General features: G+C 56.3%; 1 protein-coding gene across 1 annotated transcript; it reads left to right on the top strand.

Annotated features, from left to right (window-relative positions):
* The first annotated feature begins 2596 nt into the window (after positions 1-2596).
* LOC128849768 (scavenger receptor cysteine-rich domain-containing group B protein-like) lies at positions 2597-13676 on the top strand. Its single transcript, XM_054052317.1, has 8 exons — positions 2597-2738; positions 3473-3796; positions 4844-5191; positions 6303-6632; positions 8482-8811; positions 11359-11679; positions 12639-12758; positions 12880-13676. Exons 1-8 carry the CDS (start codon positions 2666-2668, stop codon positions 12930-12932), a joined length of 1899 nt encoding a protein of 632 aa, XP_053908292.1. The 5' UTR covers positions 2597-2665; the 3' UTR covers positions 12933-13676.
* The last annotated feature ends 1855 nt before the right edge of the window (positions 13677-15531 follow it).

Below are 15531 nucleotides of genomic sequence, written 5' to 3'. Positions count from 1 at the left end.
TAGTCACTCCCCAGTCCCCCCCTAGCTCCCCCAGTCCCCATAGCACCCACAGTCCCCTCAGTCCCTCCCAGCATTCCCAGTCCTCCCAGTCCCTCCCAGTACCCCCCAGTCCCTCCCAGTCACCCCCAGACTCAGGATCCCCCCAAGGACCACCAGGATCCCCAAGTGGCACCAATGACCCCCAGTGGGAGGAAATAGGAAGGTTACTGGGAGCACTGGAAGGGCACAGGGAGGTCACTGGGAGCAATGGGAGGGGACGGGGAGGTTACTGGGAGCACAGGAAAGGGACAGGGAGGTTACTGGGAGCACTGGGAGGGCACAGGGAGGTCACTGGGAGCAATGGGAGGGGACGGGGAGGTTACTGGGAGCACTGGGAGGACACAGGGAGGTCACTGGGAGCAATGGGAGGGGACAGAGAGGTTACTGGGACCACAGAAAAGGGACAGGGAGGTTACTGGGAGTACTGGGAGGGGATAAGCAGCTTACTGGGAGCACTGGGAAGGGAAGGGGAGGACTGAGAGGGGACAGAGAGATTACTGGGAGCACTGGGAGGGCACAGGGAGGTCACTGGGAGCAATGGGAGGGGACAGAGAGGTTACTGGGACCACAGGAAAGGGACAGGGAGGTTACTGGGAGCACTGGGAGGGGATAAGCAGGTTACTGGGAGCACTGGGAAGGGAAGGGGAGGACTGAGAGGGGACAGAGAGATTACTGGGAGCACTGGGAGGGCACAGGGAGGTCACTGGGACATCTGGAAGGGGACGGGGAGGTTACTGGGAGCACTGGGAGGGCACAGGGAGGTCACCTGGAACAATGGGAGGGGACAGAGAGGTTACTGGGACCACAGGAAAGGGACAGGGAGGTTACTGGGAGTACTGGGAGGGGATAAGCAGGTTACTGGGAACACTGGGAAGGGAAGGGGAGGACTGAGAGGGGACAGAGAGATTACTGGGAGCACTGGGAGGGCACAGGGAGGTCACTGGGACATCTGGAAGGGGATGGGGAGGTTACTGGGAGCACTGGGAGGGCACAGGGAGGTCACTGGGACATCTGGAAGGGGCTGGGGAGGTTACTGGGAGCACTGGGAGGGCACAGGAGGCTCCTTGTCCTCCCTGTGACCCGGGATCCTCCTGAGATGAAATGATGGGATCTGGAAGAACCTCCAAGTAGTGACTGCTGGGGTGGTGGAGAAGCCACTTCCACTGCTTCCATCCAAGCCTGAAGCCCATGGAGGTGGGGATGAAATGATGGGAGCTGAAGGAACCTCCCAGTAGAGGTAGCTCAGGATCTGGAAGGGCATTTCCACCACTTCCAACCAACCCTGAGGACAATGGATGTAGGGATGAAATGATGGGATGTGGAGGAACCTCCCAGTAGAGGTGGCTTGGGTTCTGGAAGGGCATTTCCACCACTTCCAACCAACCCTGAGGGCAATGAAGGTGGGGATGAAATGATGGGATGTGGAGGAACCTCCCAGTAGAGGTAGCTCAGGTTCTGGAAGGGCATTTCCACCACTTCCATCCAACGCTGAGGACAATGGATGTAGGGATGAAACGATGGGATGTGGAGGAACCTCCCAGTAGAGGTGGCTTGGGTTCTGGAAGGGCATTTCCACCACTTCCATCCAACACTGAGGACAATGGATGTAGGGATGAAATGATGGGATGTGGAGGAACCTCCCAGTAGAGGTAGCTCAGGTTCTGGAAGGGCATTTCCACCACTTCCATCCAACCCTGAGGACAATGGATGTGGGGATGAAATGATGGGATGTGGAGGAACCTCCCAGTAGAGGTGGCTTGGGTTCTGGAAGGGCATTTCCACCACTTCCATCCAACCCTGAGTACTGTGGAAGTGGGGATGAAATGATGGGAGCCTTCCAGTAGAGAGGGCTCGGGTGGTGGAGAAGACACTTCCAACCACTTCTGTCCAAACCTGAGGCCCATGGAGGTGAGGATGAAATGATGGAATCTGGAGGAAACTCCTGGTAGATGGGGCTCAGGTTATGGAAAGGCATTTCCACCGCTTCCAACCAACCCTGAGGACAATGGATGTGGGGATGAAACGATGGGATGTGGAGGAACCTCCCAGTAGAGGTGGCTTGGGTTCTGGAAGGGCATTTCCACCACTTCCAACCAACCCTGAGGACAATGAAGGTGGGGATGAAATGATGGGATGTGGAGGAACCTCCCAGTAGAGGTAGCTCAGGTTCTGGAAGGGCATTTCCACCACTTCCATCCAACACTGAGGACAATGGATGTAGGGATGAAACGATGGGATGTGGAGGAACCTCCCAGTAGAGGTGGCTTGGGTTCTGGAAGGGCATTTCCACCACTTCCAACCAACCCTGAGGACAATGGATGTGGGGATGAAATGATGGGATGTGGAGGAACCTCCCAGTAGAGGTGGCTTGGGTTCTGGAAGGGCATTTCCACCACTTCCAACCAACCCTGAGGACAGTGAAGGTGGGGATGAAACGATAGGAACCTCCCAGCAGAGGGGGCTTGGACGCTGGAGGATGCCACTTCCACCGCTTCTCACCAACCCTGGAGACCGTGGAGGTGGAGTCAGTTCCAAGTGGATGCAGAGTGGTGGAGGAGGGGCCGATCCTGCTCTCCTCCCAGCCGTGCCATCTGCACCGCCCGTCACTCGTCCCCTGGTGGCCGTGATGGTCCTCATGGGATGTGGCCTCCTGTCCCTGCCCAGCGCCCTGGTGGGGCTCCTCCTCTGTGTGGTGTCTGGTGAGTGGCTCTGGGGTGAAAAAGGACCACCTGAGAAGCAAGAGGAGATTGGACACAGGCAGGGAGATGGGAGGTGGGTTTGGAGTGGTTGGGTGAAGCCTCCTTTGACCACCAATATTTTGGAAAGGAGGAGACAGCAGTGGAAGGGGAAGGAGACCTCATTAGGTGGGGATTTCTCCTGCCTGGAGGAGCTTGGACCTTCACCAACCGGTGTACAACAAAGCAACCGAGTGTTTGTGTTGGCCACCTCTTCAGGGCCGCTTGGTTTGTTGACCAAGGGCGCAAAGTTCTCTTTTGCTCCCAAAGCAAACAGAAGCGTTTGTTCTTCTCCACGTCCTGGGGTCACAGGGGTTTTCCAGAAGGGGACATCATTGGGGAAACATCAAGGTGCTTGGGGTGAAGCTTCTTCTGTCTCACAGAGCCATTGCAGTGAGGCCAGAGGAGGCCCCAGAGATGATCCAAGGGGTGGAGAACCTCCTCTATGAGGACAGCGTGGGAAAGTTGGGGTTGTCCAGGCTGGAGAAGAGATCTGGGGAGACCTTAGAACAGCTTCCAGTACAGAAAGGAGTTCCAGGAAAGCTGGGGAGGGGCTCTTAATCCACTTGGAGGTCTTCAGGGCCACGTTGGATGGGGCTTGGAGCCACCTCATCAAGTGGGAGGTACCTCTGCCCATGGAACTGGATGGACTCGGAGGTGCCTTCCAAACCAACAACTCCCTCACCTTGCATATCCAGCAGCTTCCCAGCGAGCTCCCATCCGCCTGTCCGATGGCCCCCACCGCTGCGCCGGCCGGGTCGAGGTCTTCCACCACAACACTTGGGGAACGGTGTGTGACGGCCACTGGGACCTGCAGGACGCAGGTGTGGTTTGCCGACAGTTGGGCTGCGGTGCCGCCCTCTCCATCCCTGGACGTGGACACTTCACGGCAGGCTCGGGGCCCATCTGGTTGGACAACGTCAACTGCACGGGGATGGAGGTCGCCCTGTCCTACTGCGGCCTGAGCGCCTGGGGCAAGAACAACTGCCACCACAGTGAAGACGCTGGCGTGGTCTGCTTAGGTGATGGTCCCCAGGAGACCTGGGGCACATGGGCTGAAAAGCAAAGGGGAAGTTGTCCTCTCAGTTCTCCAACAGCTCGATGCTCATGGAGAACCCATGGCCTGGTTTCCATGGAATGAAACCGTGGAATAGGCTGGGTTGGAATGGACCTGAAAGCCCATCAAGTTCCAACCCCAACTATGGGCAGGGACACCTCCCACTGGATGAGGTTGTTCCAAGCCCCATCCAACCTGGCCTTGGACACCTCCTGCCAAGAAAGCCACCAGCATCCTGGCTTGGATCAGCCATGGTGTGGCCAAGCAGGAGTAGGGATGGGATTGTCCTCCTGGACTCGGTGCTGGTGAGGCCGCACCTCAAATCCTGGGCCCAACTCCTCAGGGCAAGAAGGACCTTGAGGTCCTGGAGCACATCTGGAGAAAGGAATGGAGCTGGGGAAGGGTCTGGAGTCCAGGGGTTCTGGGAGTGGCTGAGGGACCTGGAGTTGTTTAGCCTGGAGAAGAGGAGGCTGAGGGGAGACCTCATTGCTTTTTGCAGCTCCTGGAAAGGAGGTTGTGGTGAGGTGGGTGCTGGGCACCCAAGGAACAACGGATAGGACGAGAGGAAACGGCCTCGAGTTGCACCAGGGGAGGTTTAGGTTGGACATCGTGGAATCTTCCTTCGTGGGAAGGGTTCTCAGGCCCTGGCAGAGGTTGCCCAGGGCAGTGGTGGAGGTCTCCAGTCCTAGAAGTGCTTCAAAGAATGTGTAGAGGTGGCACTTCAGGCCATGGTTGTTTGGATGCTCCATAGCTGGAGGTGTTGAAGACCAAGTTGGATGGGGCTTTGAGCAACCTGATCTGGTGGGAGGTGTCCCTGCCCATCACAAGAGGCTGGAACTGGATGGGCTTTGAGGTCCCTTCCAACCCAACCCATTCCATAATGATTCTATGATGCTGCCGCTTTAGTAGACACGGTGGGGTTGGGCTGATGCTTGGACTAGCTGAGCTTAGAGGTCTTCTCCAACTTTAATATCTCCATGATTCTATGATGTTCCTCATGTCCTTTATGTAGAGTCCTTCACCCACCCTGCGGATGTCCACGCTGGTGCTTCAGAGGTCCGCCTGGTGAACGGCCCCCACCGCTGCTCTGGACGAGTGGAGGTGTTCCATGACCAACAGTGGGGAACTGTGTGTGATGATGAATGGACCTTCTCCGATGCCACCGTGGTGTGCCGGCAGCTGGGCTGCGGCACAGCCATTACGTCCTACGCCAGAGCTCACTTTGGCCAGGGCTCGGGTCCCATCTGGCTGGACAACGTCCAATGCGATGGGACTGAAGCTGCCCTATCAGAATGCCCAGCCAGACCTTGGGGCATCAACAACTGCGAACACGGAGAAGACACCAGCGTCGTCTGCTCAGGTAACACCATGTGTGTGGACCAGGAGGAGAATTTTGGTGGAGGACGCTCTGCTCTAGGGCTTCACATTGCTTTCAGCAGGGAACCAGAGTGGGTGGCCTTGTCCAGTTCCTACAATGGGTCCTTCTGACATCTTTAGCTCAGAGGTCCATGAAAGGAAGGGCCAGTTGGAGATAATGGAAAGAGAACCAAACCTTCTCCAGCTCCAGCACGTGAGCTCACGTGGGCACCACAAGGAGAGGGGCAGCACTGGACAGGGTGGGAGATTGAATCATGGAATCATTGAGGTTGGAAAAGACCTCTAAGCTCCTCCAGTACAACCATCAGCCTCAAAACATGTCCCCAAATGCCTCCTCTGTATGTTCTCTGAACTCTCCCAGGGATGGAGACTCCACCGCTGCCCTCTCCAACCTCTGCCGGGGCCTTGGAACTATTCCCATGAAGAAACCATTGCTGATGTCCAACCTAACACTCCCCTGGTGCAACTTGTGGTCATTTCCTCTCGTCCCATCCGTTGTTCCTTGGGAGAACAGACCAACATCCACCTCACCACAACCTCCTTTCCAGGAGCTGTGGAGAGCGAAGAGGTCTCCTACTCTTCTCCAGGCTCCAACAGCCCTGGGTCCCTCAGCTGCTGCCACAACCTCTGGTCTCCAGACCCTTCCTACCCTCATTCCTCTTCTCCAGACCTGCTCCAGGACCTCAAGGTCCTTCTTGGAGTGAGGGCCTCCTGGCAAGGTCCCAAACCACCAGTAGATCAGAGGAGTGCAAACCTCCATCCCTGGAGGCATTCAAGGCCAGGTTGGATGGGGCTTTGAGCAACCTGATCCAGTTGGGGTGTCCTTATCCTTGGAAGAGGGTGGAACTGGATGGGTTTTGAGGCTCTTTCCAACCCAACCCATTCAGTGATACCAATGATGATGGTTTAGTTGGCACAGTGGGGTTGGAGTGGATGAACTTAGAGGTCCTCTCCAACACCAACCATTCCATGATTCTATGACATGGGAACCTCTGTGTAGACCATCCTCCAGCATGAATGTCACGGTGATGAGAAAAGTCACCTTGGAGGAGCCCTGCTCTTCTGCTCACCTTGCATCTCCGTGTCACGTGCAGGTACGACCACCGACACCTCACCTCGCCTGCGCCTGGAGAACGGCCCTGACCACTGCGCCGGGCGTGTAGAGGTTCTCCATCACCAACAGTGGGGCACAGTCTGCGACCGTGGGTGGGATTTGGCCGAGGCGACGGTTGTCTGCCGGCAGCTGGACTGCGGCACTGCCGTCTCCGCTCCGGGTTCTGCTCACTTCGGGCAAGGATCTGGGCGCATCTGGTTGGAGAACGTCAACTGCACCGGGATGGAAACAGCCCTCTCGGAATGTCAGTCCAGACCATGGGGCTACAACAGCTGTGACCACAGTAGGGACGCCGGCGTGGTGTGCTCAGGTGGGACACCATGGTTGAGATGGGAACCGGGTGGGATGGGACAATGCTGGGTGACGCTGGGTGATGTTGGATGATATTGGGTGATGCTGGTGATTCCAGGTGACGTTGGATGATTCCAGGTGACACTGGTTGAGGCTGGGAGGCACTGGATGGTACCATAGTTGACGCTGGTTGATGGTGGTGGATGCTCAATGATGTTGGGGGGACGCTGAGGGATGCTGGGTGACATTGGATGATTCCAGGTGACGTCGGTTGATGCTGGGTGGCCCTGGATGGTGCTGGGTAGCACTGGATGGGATCAGTCAACACTGGATGGTTCTGGGCGGCAGTAGATGGCACTGGGTGGCACTGGTTGATGCTGGTTGGCACTGGTGGATGCTCAATGGTGTCAGGTGATGCTGGGAGATGCTGGACGATGCCGGGTGATGTCTGGTGACATTGGATGATGCCAGGTGTCACTGGTTGATGCTGGGTGGGACTGGATGGCACTGGGTGGCACGGGGTGACATTGGATGGTGCTGGGTACAACTGGAGGGCACTGCCGTGGCACTGGTTGATGCTGGTTGATACTGGTCGATGCTCGATGATGTTGGGTGATGCTGGGAGATGCTGAAGGATGCCAGGTGACACCGGGTGACACTGGTTGATGCTGGATGGTACTGGGTTGCTCTGGATGGTGTTGAGTGATGCTGACTGACGCTGGGTGGCTCTTCCTGGGCAGTGTTGGGTGATGCTGGGAGATGCTGAAGAATGCCAGGTGACACCAGGTGACACCAGGTGACACCAGGTGACACTGGTTGATGCTGGGTGGCACTGGGTGGCACTGGGTGATGCTGGATGGTACTGGGTTGCTCTGGATGGTGTTGAGTGATGCTGACTGACGCTGGGTGGCTCTTCCTGGGCAGTGTTGGGCGATGCTGGGTGATGGTGCAGGATGTTGGATGAAGATGAGTGGCGCTGGGTGACGCTGAATGATGCTGGGTGACACTGGGTGGTGTTGGATGATGTCCTTCTCTGGCTGTGGGACCACAAGATGGTTTTGCATAGGGAGAGCAAACTCTTCGACCATCATGGAACTGTTGGAGTGAGTCCAGAGGAGGCCACGGAGATGACCCAAGGGCTGCAGAACCTCCTGTATGAGGACAGGCTGAGAGAGTTGGGGTTGTTCAACCTGGAGAAGAGAAGGCTCCAGGGAGACCTTAGAGCAGCTTTCAGTATGGAAAGGGGCTCCAGGAAAGCTGGGAAGGGGCTCTTGGTCATCTTGGAGGTGTCCCAGGCCAGCTTCGATGGAGCTTGGAGCAACCTGATCCAGTGGGAGGTGTTCCTGCCCATAACCGGGGTGTGGAACTGGAAGGGCTTTGAGGTCCCTGCCAAACCATTTCAGGGTACTATGACACCTTCATGACACAGGGATTCCTGTGGCACCCAGAATGGTCCTTCCAACCATGGAGCTGCTCAAGGGGTTTCCACTTGGGCCGAAAGTGACCCAGGTACCATAGGAGAAGCAGCAGTGATGGGATCCCCCTCGCGTACCGTGCCCTCATTCCCATTAGGATCAAGGGAACCATCGCTCCCTTGCCCCATTCCTGGAGAAATGGGACCTCTGGGAGAGGTTGCCCAGAGAAGTCATGGATGCCCCATCCCTGGAGGTCTTCAAGACCGGGTTGAACGTCTTTATCCATTCCGATGAGAAGCCCAAGCCAGCCCTGAGAGCGGGAACACATTTCCTGGGCGATCAGAAGCCGTGCGCGTGGAAGGATGATCTGATTTTTCCCGTGTCTCAGGACGTGGCCAAGACCACCACCAGGTGATGACGCAGTGTGACGGTGCCTCTTTTCTCCCTTTGCAGATGCCGACACCTTCGGGCAGCGCTCACTGCGTCTGGTGAACGGCTCCAACAGCTGCCTGGGGAGGGTGGAGGTCTTCCATAACCACAAGTGGGGCACCGTGTGCGATGACTCCTGGGACCTCCGAGATGCCGCCGTGGTCTGCAGGCAGCTGGGCTGTGGGTTGGCGCTCTCAGCACCGGGCTCTGCGCATTTTGGACCCGGCAAGGATCTCATCTGGTTGGATGAAGTCCACTGCACAGGACAGGAAGCCACCCTCAGCCAGTGCCGATTCAACAACTGGGGTGAACACAACTGTGGCCACAGCGAGGACGCTGGCGTGGTCTGCTCAGGTAACACCAAGGCTGTAGGCATCACGGCGGGGTTGGGCCGGGAGAGTTGCTGTCTATGCAAGGTGGAAGTTGGAGCTGCCATTCTATGGATATGGTGGACCTGGACTTCAGTAAAGCCCTTCACAGCATTCCTCACAGCTTTCTGCTTGAGGAACTGGTGGCCCATGGCCTGGGCAGGTGCACCACCTGCTGGGCGAAGAACTGGCTGGAGGTGGTGGGAAATGGAGATCAATCCAGTTGGTGGCTGGTCACAAGCGGTGTCTCCAGGGCTCTGTGTTGGATCTGGTCCTCTTCCATGTCTTTAATCGTGATGTGAATGAGAAGATCAAGAGCTCCCTCAGTCAGCTTGTGGATGACCCCGTGTTGGGTGGGAGTGTCCATCTGCTGGAGGGCAGGAAGGCTTTGTAGAGGGACTTGGACACAGATCCATGGGCTGAGGTTCTACAGAGGTACCTGGACATCAATCCATGGGCTGAGACTCTATAGAGGGACCTAAACATGAATCCATGGGGTTCTACAGAGGTACCTGGACATCGATCCATGGGCTGAGACTATATAGAGGGACCTGAACATGAATCCATGGGGTTCTACAGAGGTACCTGGACATCAATCCATGGGCTGAGACTCTATAGAGGGACCTAAACATGAATCCATGGGGTTCTACAGAGGTACCTGGACATCGATCCATGGGCTGAGACTATATAGAGGGACCTAAACATGAATCCATGGGGTTCTACAGAGGTACCTGGACATCAATCCATGGGCTGAGACTATATAGAGGGACCTAAACATGAATCCATGGGGTTCTACAGAGGTACCTGGACATCAATCCATGGGCTGAGACTCTATAGAGGGACCTGAACATGAATCCATGGGCTGAGGCTCTGCAGAGGGACCTGGAGAGGCAGGATCCATGGGCCAAGGTCAACAGGATGAGGTTCAACAAAACCAAGTGTGTCACATTTGGATCAAAACAACCCCACGCAGCGCTCCAGGCTCGGCCAAGAGCAGCTGGAAAGCTGCCTGGAGGAAAAGGACCTGGAGTGTTGGTCAATAGCAGCTGAACATGAGCCAGCAGTGGCCCAGGTGGCCAAGAAGGCCAACAGAGTGGTTTCAGTCAGCCATGATGTGGCCAGCAGAAGCAAGGAAGGGGTCATCCCACTGCACTGGTGAGGCCACCCCTCGAATCCTGGGCTCAGTTTTGGGCCTCTCAAGGACAAGAAAGACCTTGAGATCCTGGAGTGCATCCAGAGGAGGGGAATGGAGCTGAGGAAGGGTCTGGAGCCCAGTGGTTCTGGGAACGACTGAGGGACCTAGGGCTGCTTTGTCTGGAGAAGAAGAGGAGGGGACCTCATCGCTCTCTGCAGCTCCCAGCAAGGAGGTTGTGATGAAGTGGGTTCTTCTCCCAAGGAACAAAGGATGGGATGAGAGGAAATGGCCTCAACGTGCACCAAGGGAGGATGAGAGTGGACTTCAGGGAACATTCCTTCATGGAAAGGGTTGTCAAGCATTGGAAGAGGCTGCCCAGGGCAGTAGTGGAGTCCCCATCCCTGGAGGGATTCAGAGCATTGTAGATAAGGTCTTTAAGGATGGTTCAGTAATGGACAGGTCCAGTTGGACTTGGTGATCTCAAAGATCTTCTGGGCTGTGACAGGCGCTCTCCTCTCCGCTTGTTCTTCTTCATCCATGATCTTAGAGCAGGAGGCAGCTTCCACCCTGACCCTCGGCTTGAAGATGAGCAGAAATGACCCTCTGCGTGGGATGGGTGGGTTTGATCTGGACAATGTCCCTCTGGCTCAGCATCACCACATCTTCTCCTCACTAAAGCCTCGCTTAAGAAACCAAAATCAAGTGGACCTTTCCCAGACCCTGAAGGCCACTGGGAGGTGTGTGTGGGTCTCCTGTGAGTCCCACCTCACTGGGACCAGACTTGCAGTGGTGTTTCTTAAGGCATCTCCTACAAGGGGTGAAATAAAGGTGATCCAGACCTCGTTGGTGGTCATGGGTGGTGGTGGCTCACCTGTAGCCGTACCTGTGAGCAACACAGAAGCTCTCATTGCCATATAGGGGTGAAGGAGCCACCTGACCCACCAGTCATGTGCTCTGGAGGTCACGGGAGGAAGGTTGAGATGCCCCAACAAAGGGTTTATCCAGGACTGGGTGGTGGGTAATCAGCAACGGGGATGACCTTGCAAGGGAGCTGCTGGGTGGAAAGGTGAAGGTGGCACAGGGTGTTGCACGCCCATCCTTGCACGCCCATCCTCACCTTCTTGTGGGCTTGGAAGGGCCACCTGAGCCTCGAGTCGGGTGCTCAGGTGTGTCATGGGGAGAAGGTTGGGCACCAACAAAGAGGTTTATCCATGTGTGGGTGGTGAGAAGGGCTGGTGAGACATCAGCGATGGGGATGACCTTGCAAGGGAGCTGCCGGGTGGAACGGTACTGCAGATGGAGGTGGCATGGGGCATTGCACACCCATCCTTGCATGCATGTGCCATCTTCTTGTAGGCTTGGAGGTGCAACCTCACCCTCTTGTGTCCTTCCTCGCAGGCTCAAACCCCTTGCAGGTCCGGGTGAAGGACGGTCCTGGTCCCTGCGCGGGGCAGGTGGAGGTGCTCTACAATGGGACCTGGCATGGGGTCTGCAGCAATGGCTGGAGCTTGCTGGAAGCCGGCGTGGTCTGCAAGCAGCTGGGCTGTGGGCCAGCCCTGGCGGCACCCGTTGGAACCCACCAGGATGGGAGGACTTTGTTGGAGGGGTTGAGCTGCCACGGGACAGAGTCCTTGCTCCTGGAGTGCCTGCAGAGAGGAGCTGGGCCGGCGCCGTGTGAGCAGGGCTTGGTGGCCGGTGTGGTGTGCACAGAGCCCAAGGGTGAGTGGTGGGGTCCATCATCATCTGCTCCGTTGGCCAACCCAGTGGGGTGAAGGGTCCTCTCTACCTCGGCATCTCCCAGGCAAGGAAAGCGTTGCCATCAACCTCGTTGCATGGAGATGTTAGGTGGGCAGGAGAGGGGCAGCTGAAGGCAGAAGAGTAGGACCTTCTGGGTGAAGGCATCTCAGTGGTCATGGAGACCCCAGCATCCCCAGGGGACACGTTCGGTTTGCAGCTGAAGGCAGCAGAGTGGGACCTTCTGGGTGAAGGCATCTCAATGGCCATGGAGTTCCCAGTGGACACGTTGTGCTTGTCTATAGCCCAATGCGGGAGAGTCCATGCATCCACCCTCCCAAAGTCATCGTTCCTGCTGCTGACGGAATGTCCCAAGGCCATGGTCAAGAATGTTCCAAGGTCATGGTCAGGAATGTCCTACTGCCACAGTCAGGAATGTCCCAAGGCCATGGTCAGAGGAACATCCTGGGGCCATGGTTGGAGGAACATCTCTGGGCTATGGTCTGGGGAACATCCCACGGCTGTGGTCGGTGGAACATCTCGGGCCTGTGGTCAGAGGAACGTCTCGGGTCTGTGGTCAGAGGAACATCTCAGGGCTGTGGTCAGAGGAACATCTCAGGGCTGTGGTCAGAGGAATGTCCTAATGCCATGGTCAGAGGAATGTCCATGACTATGGTCATAGGAACATCCACGGCCACGGTCAAAGGAACGTCCCAGGGCTGTGGTCAGAGGGATATCCCAATGCCATGGTCAGAGGAACATCCTAAGGTCATGGTCAGAGGAATGTCCCAGTGCCATTTGTGTCAGAAGAACGTCCCAGGAAAGCAGTGAGGGAGGATGCTCCAAGTTCCCCAAACCACGTAGCAGAACAAAAGGGTGAGAGTGGCAGGGAAGGTCCAGGCCACCCCCTCACCACTTGACCCTCCCCTCCCCGCTTCCCACAGATGTTCTCCAGTCCTGCTCGGTGCTGGCAGGCCTGCTGGGGATGGTGGCCATGCTCTGTGGAACCCTCTTGGTCCTCTACATGTGGACGCGGTGTAGAAGACGGGCTAGACGCTTCCCAGGTAAGAGCAGGGCCATGGCCCATGGTGTCCCTCAAGTTGTCCTCCTGGCTGGTATGGATGCACCCCAAGACAGGGTGGGGGTCATTCCCCCCATGCCTCACCCTGTCCCCTCATCCTGCAGAGAAGCCACGTGTGAAGAAGACCGAGGAGGCCAGGACCGCATCTGAGGCGTAGGCAACTGTGCTCCTGGTGCCAAAGCCACCTCAGGACCCCAGAAGACCCCATTTTGTGGAGCCAGAAGAGCAGAGTGGACACTGTGATGGTCATCAGATAGGACCTCCCACCTCTGGCAGAGTGGAGACCTCTGCCCCACATGCCCCATAGCCCTTAGGTCACTGTGCTGAGCCTTGTTAGGTCCCGGTCCCACCATGCAGTACCTCAACATCCCTCAGTCTCCAACAAAGTCTTCTCGGAACAACCTCTACCTGGTTCTCTGTGGAGGGTCCACCATCCCAACCCCATCTTCTCTAACTGCCCTTATTCCCAGCCCTACAACGACAATGACCCCACAGCTCCCCAGAACCCCCTGCAGATCCACCAGCCAGGGCCATCATCCTCCCCATGTGGTCATCTGGATCAGATCTTCCTCCCTGGTCTTCCACGGAAGGGAGGGTGACCTCCTGATCCAGGGTGCTTTCCTGCACCAGACACAACCAGCTTTGCCCAATGAGAAGAGCGCTTCAAAGTCCATCCAGAAGAGGGGGGAGAAGTTCCTCACCTGCTGTATTTATTCCAGTAAAGACCTTAAAACACCGGGCACCAGGCGAGACATTGTCCTGGCCACCAAAAGGAAGGGTTGTGTTCCTAATAGACCAACCCATGGAGATAGGGCCAAACTGTCCATGGCTTTGATGGAGCCAGGAGGGGCCATGGTCAGAGGAACATCTGGAGGCCATGGGGAGGGAATGAAAGGACAGCAAGGATGACCAGTTGGTGATGGAGGTGTTCCTTGCAAGCCAAGCTGATCTCCACACAAAGGCACGGAAGGGACGAGTCAGTGCAAGAGTCAGCATGGAGAAGACACAGGTCATGGAAGAGTCACAGCATGTATTTCAATGCCTTTCAATGATAGGATGTGAGGAATGGCTGGAAGATGCCCGGGGTGGGTTAGGTTGGACATTAGGAGAAGGTTCTTCACCCAGAGAGTGGTGGAGCACCGGTACAGCTCCCCAGGGAAGCAGTCACACTACCAAACCTGACTATTCCAAAGGCATTTGGCCAACACCCTCAGACCCATGGTGTGAAAGTTGGGGTTATCCCAACTTGATGGTCCCTGGGGATCTCTTCCAAACAAGGACACTCTCTGATTCAGGGCTTTTCATCCTCCTGATGGCACCTCAAGCTCCTCATCCTCCTGATGGCACCTCAAGCTCCTCATCCTCCTGATGGCACCGCAACCTTCTCATCCTCCTACTGGCTGCCTCAATCTTCTTATCCTCTTGCCATTACTGCAACCTTCTCATCTTCTTGCTGGCATCCCAACCTTCTCATCTTCTTGCTGGCATCCCAACCTTCTCATCTTCTTGCTGGCATCCCAACCTTCTCATCATCTTGCTGGCTGCCCCAACTGTCTCATCTTCCTCCTGGCAACCCAGCCTTATCCTCCTGCTGTCACCCCAATCTTCTCATCTTCCTGCCGTCACCTCAACCTTCTCATCTTCCTGCTGGCACGCCGATCTTCTCATGTTCTTTTGGCTACCCCAGCAGCCCAGGGTCTCCAGCCTTGCTTGCCCTCACGTTTCCATCAAAGACTCTTTCTATTCTGACTCCAGGAGAGGGGAAAACTGGAGCTTGGATCCACTTTGATGCTATAAATCCATGCATCGTTTGGAAAAGGTCATGTAACAAAGCTGGGATGCGTTGGGGCTCCTCAACCTGCAGGACCAATACCTGCCAGACGCGAGCTCAGGCAACGCGAGATGCTCTGCAGGGGTGGCAGTATCTCAAAAAGGTGGGGTTTGAGGCTTCCCAAGAGAACAGAGCACCCAAATTCCAAAGGAGCAGAAGGGACGTAGGACCAGGAGTCACTTCCAGAGCAGGTCTTTGTTCACGCCGTGACCACAACCCTCGTCTGGAGCTGCGTTCTCCACGTCAGCTCACAGTGTCACCATGATGGCTGCTCCATTCTGAACCTCTTGGCTGATGGCCTCTTTGCTTGCAAAGAAGGAGAACAAAGTCCTTGGGCACAGCAAGACATGGTTCAAGGCCAGGTTGGATGGGGCTTGGAGCAACCTGATCCAGTGGGAGGTGTCCACGGCAAGAGGTTGAACTGGATGGTCCAGTTGACCTCAACTGGATGGTTGAGGTCCCTTCCAACCCAAACCATTCCATGATTCCATGGACTGGAAGCTGCTCTAAAGTCCCCCTGGAGCCCTCTCTTCTCCAGGCTGAAACACCTTAACTCTCTCAGTCCATCTTCATACAGGAGGTGCTCCAGTCTCTGGATCATCTCTGTGGCCTCCTCTGGACTCACTCCAAAAGCTCCACGTTCTTCCTGGGCAATGTGGGTCCCTACTTGTTCCCCTTTCTCCATTGGGACAGCTGGGGTTGTCCAGCCTGGAGAAGACAAGGCTCCGGGGACACCTTAGAGCAGCTTCCAGTACTCAGAGAGGCTCCAGGAAAGCTGGGGAAGGGCTCTGGATCATCTTGAAGGTGTTGAAGGCCAGGCTGGGTGGGGCTTGGAGCAACCTGATCCAACAAGAGGTGCCTCTGAGCATAGCAGTGGGGTTGGAACTGAAGGTGTCACAGAGTCATGGAATGGTTTGGCTTGGAA

This window comes from Cuculus canorus, chromosome 33 (assembly GCF_017976375.1).
Source record: "Cuculus canorus isolate bCucCan1 chromosome 33, bCucCan1.pri, whole genome shotgun sequence".
Taxonomy (NCBI): domain Eukaryota; kingdom Metazoa; phylum Chordata; class Aves; order Cuculiformes; family Cuculidae; genus Cuculus; species Cuculus canorus.
This window is presented reverse-complemented; position numbering and strand designations above follow the sequence as displayed.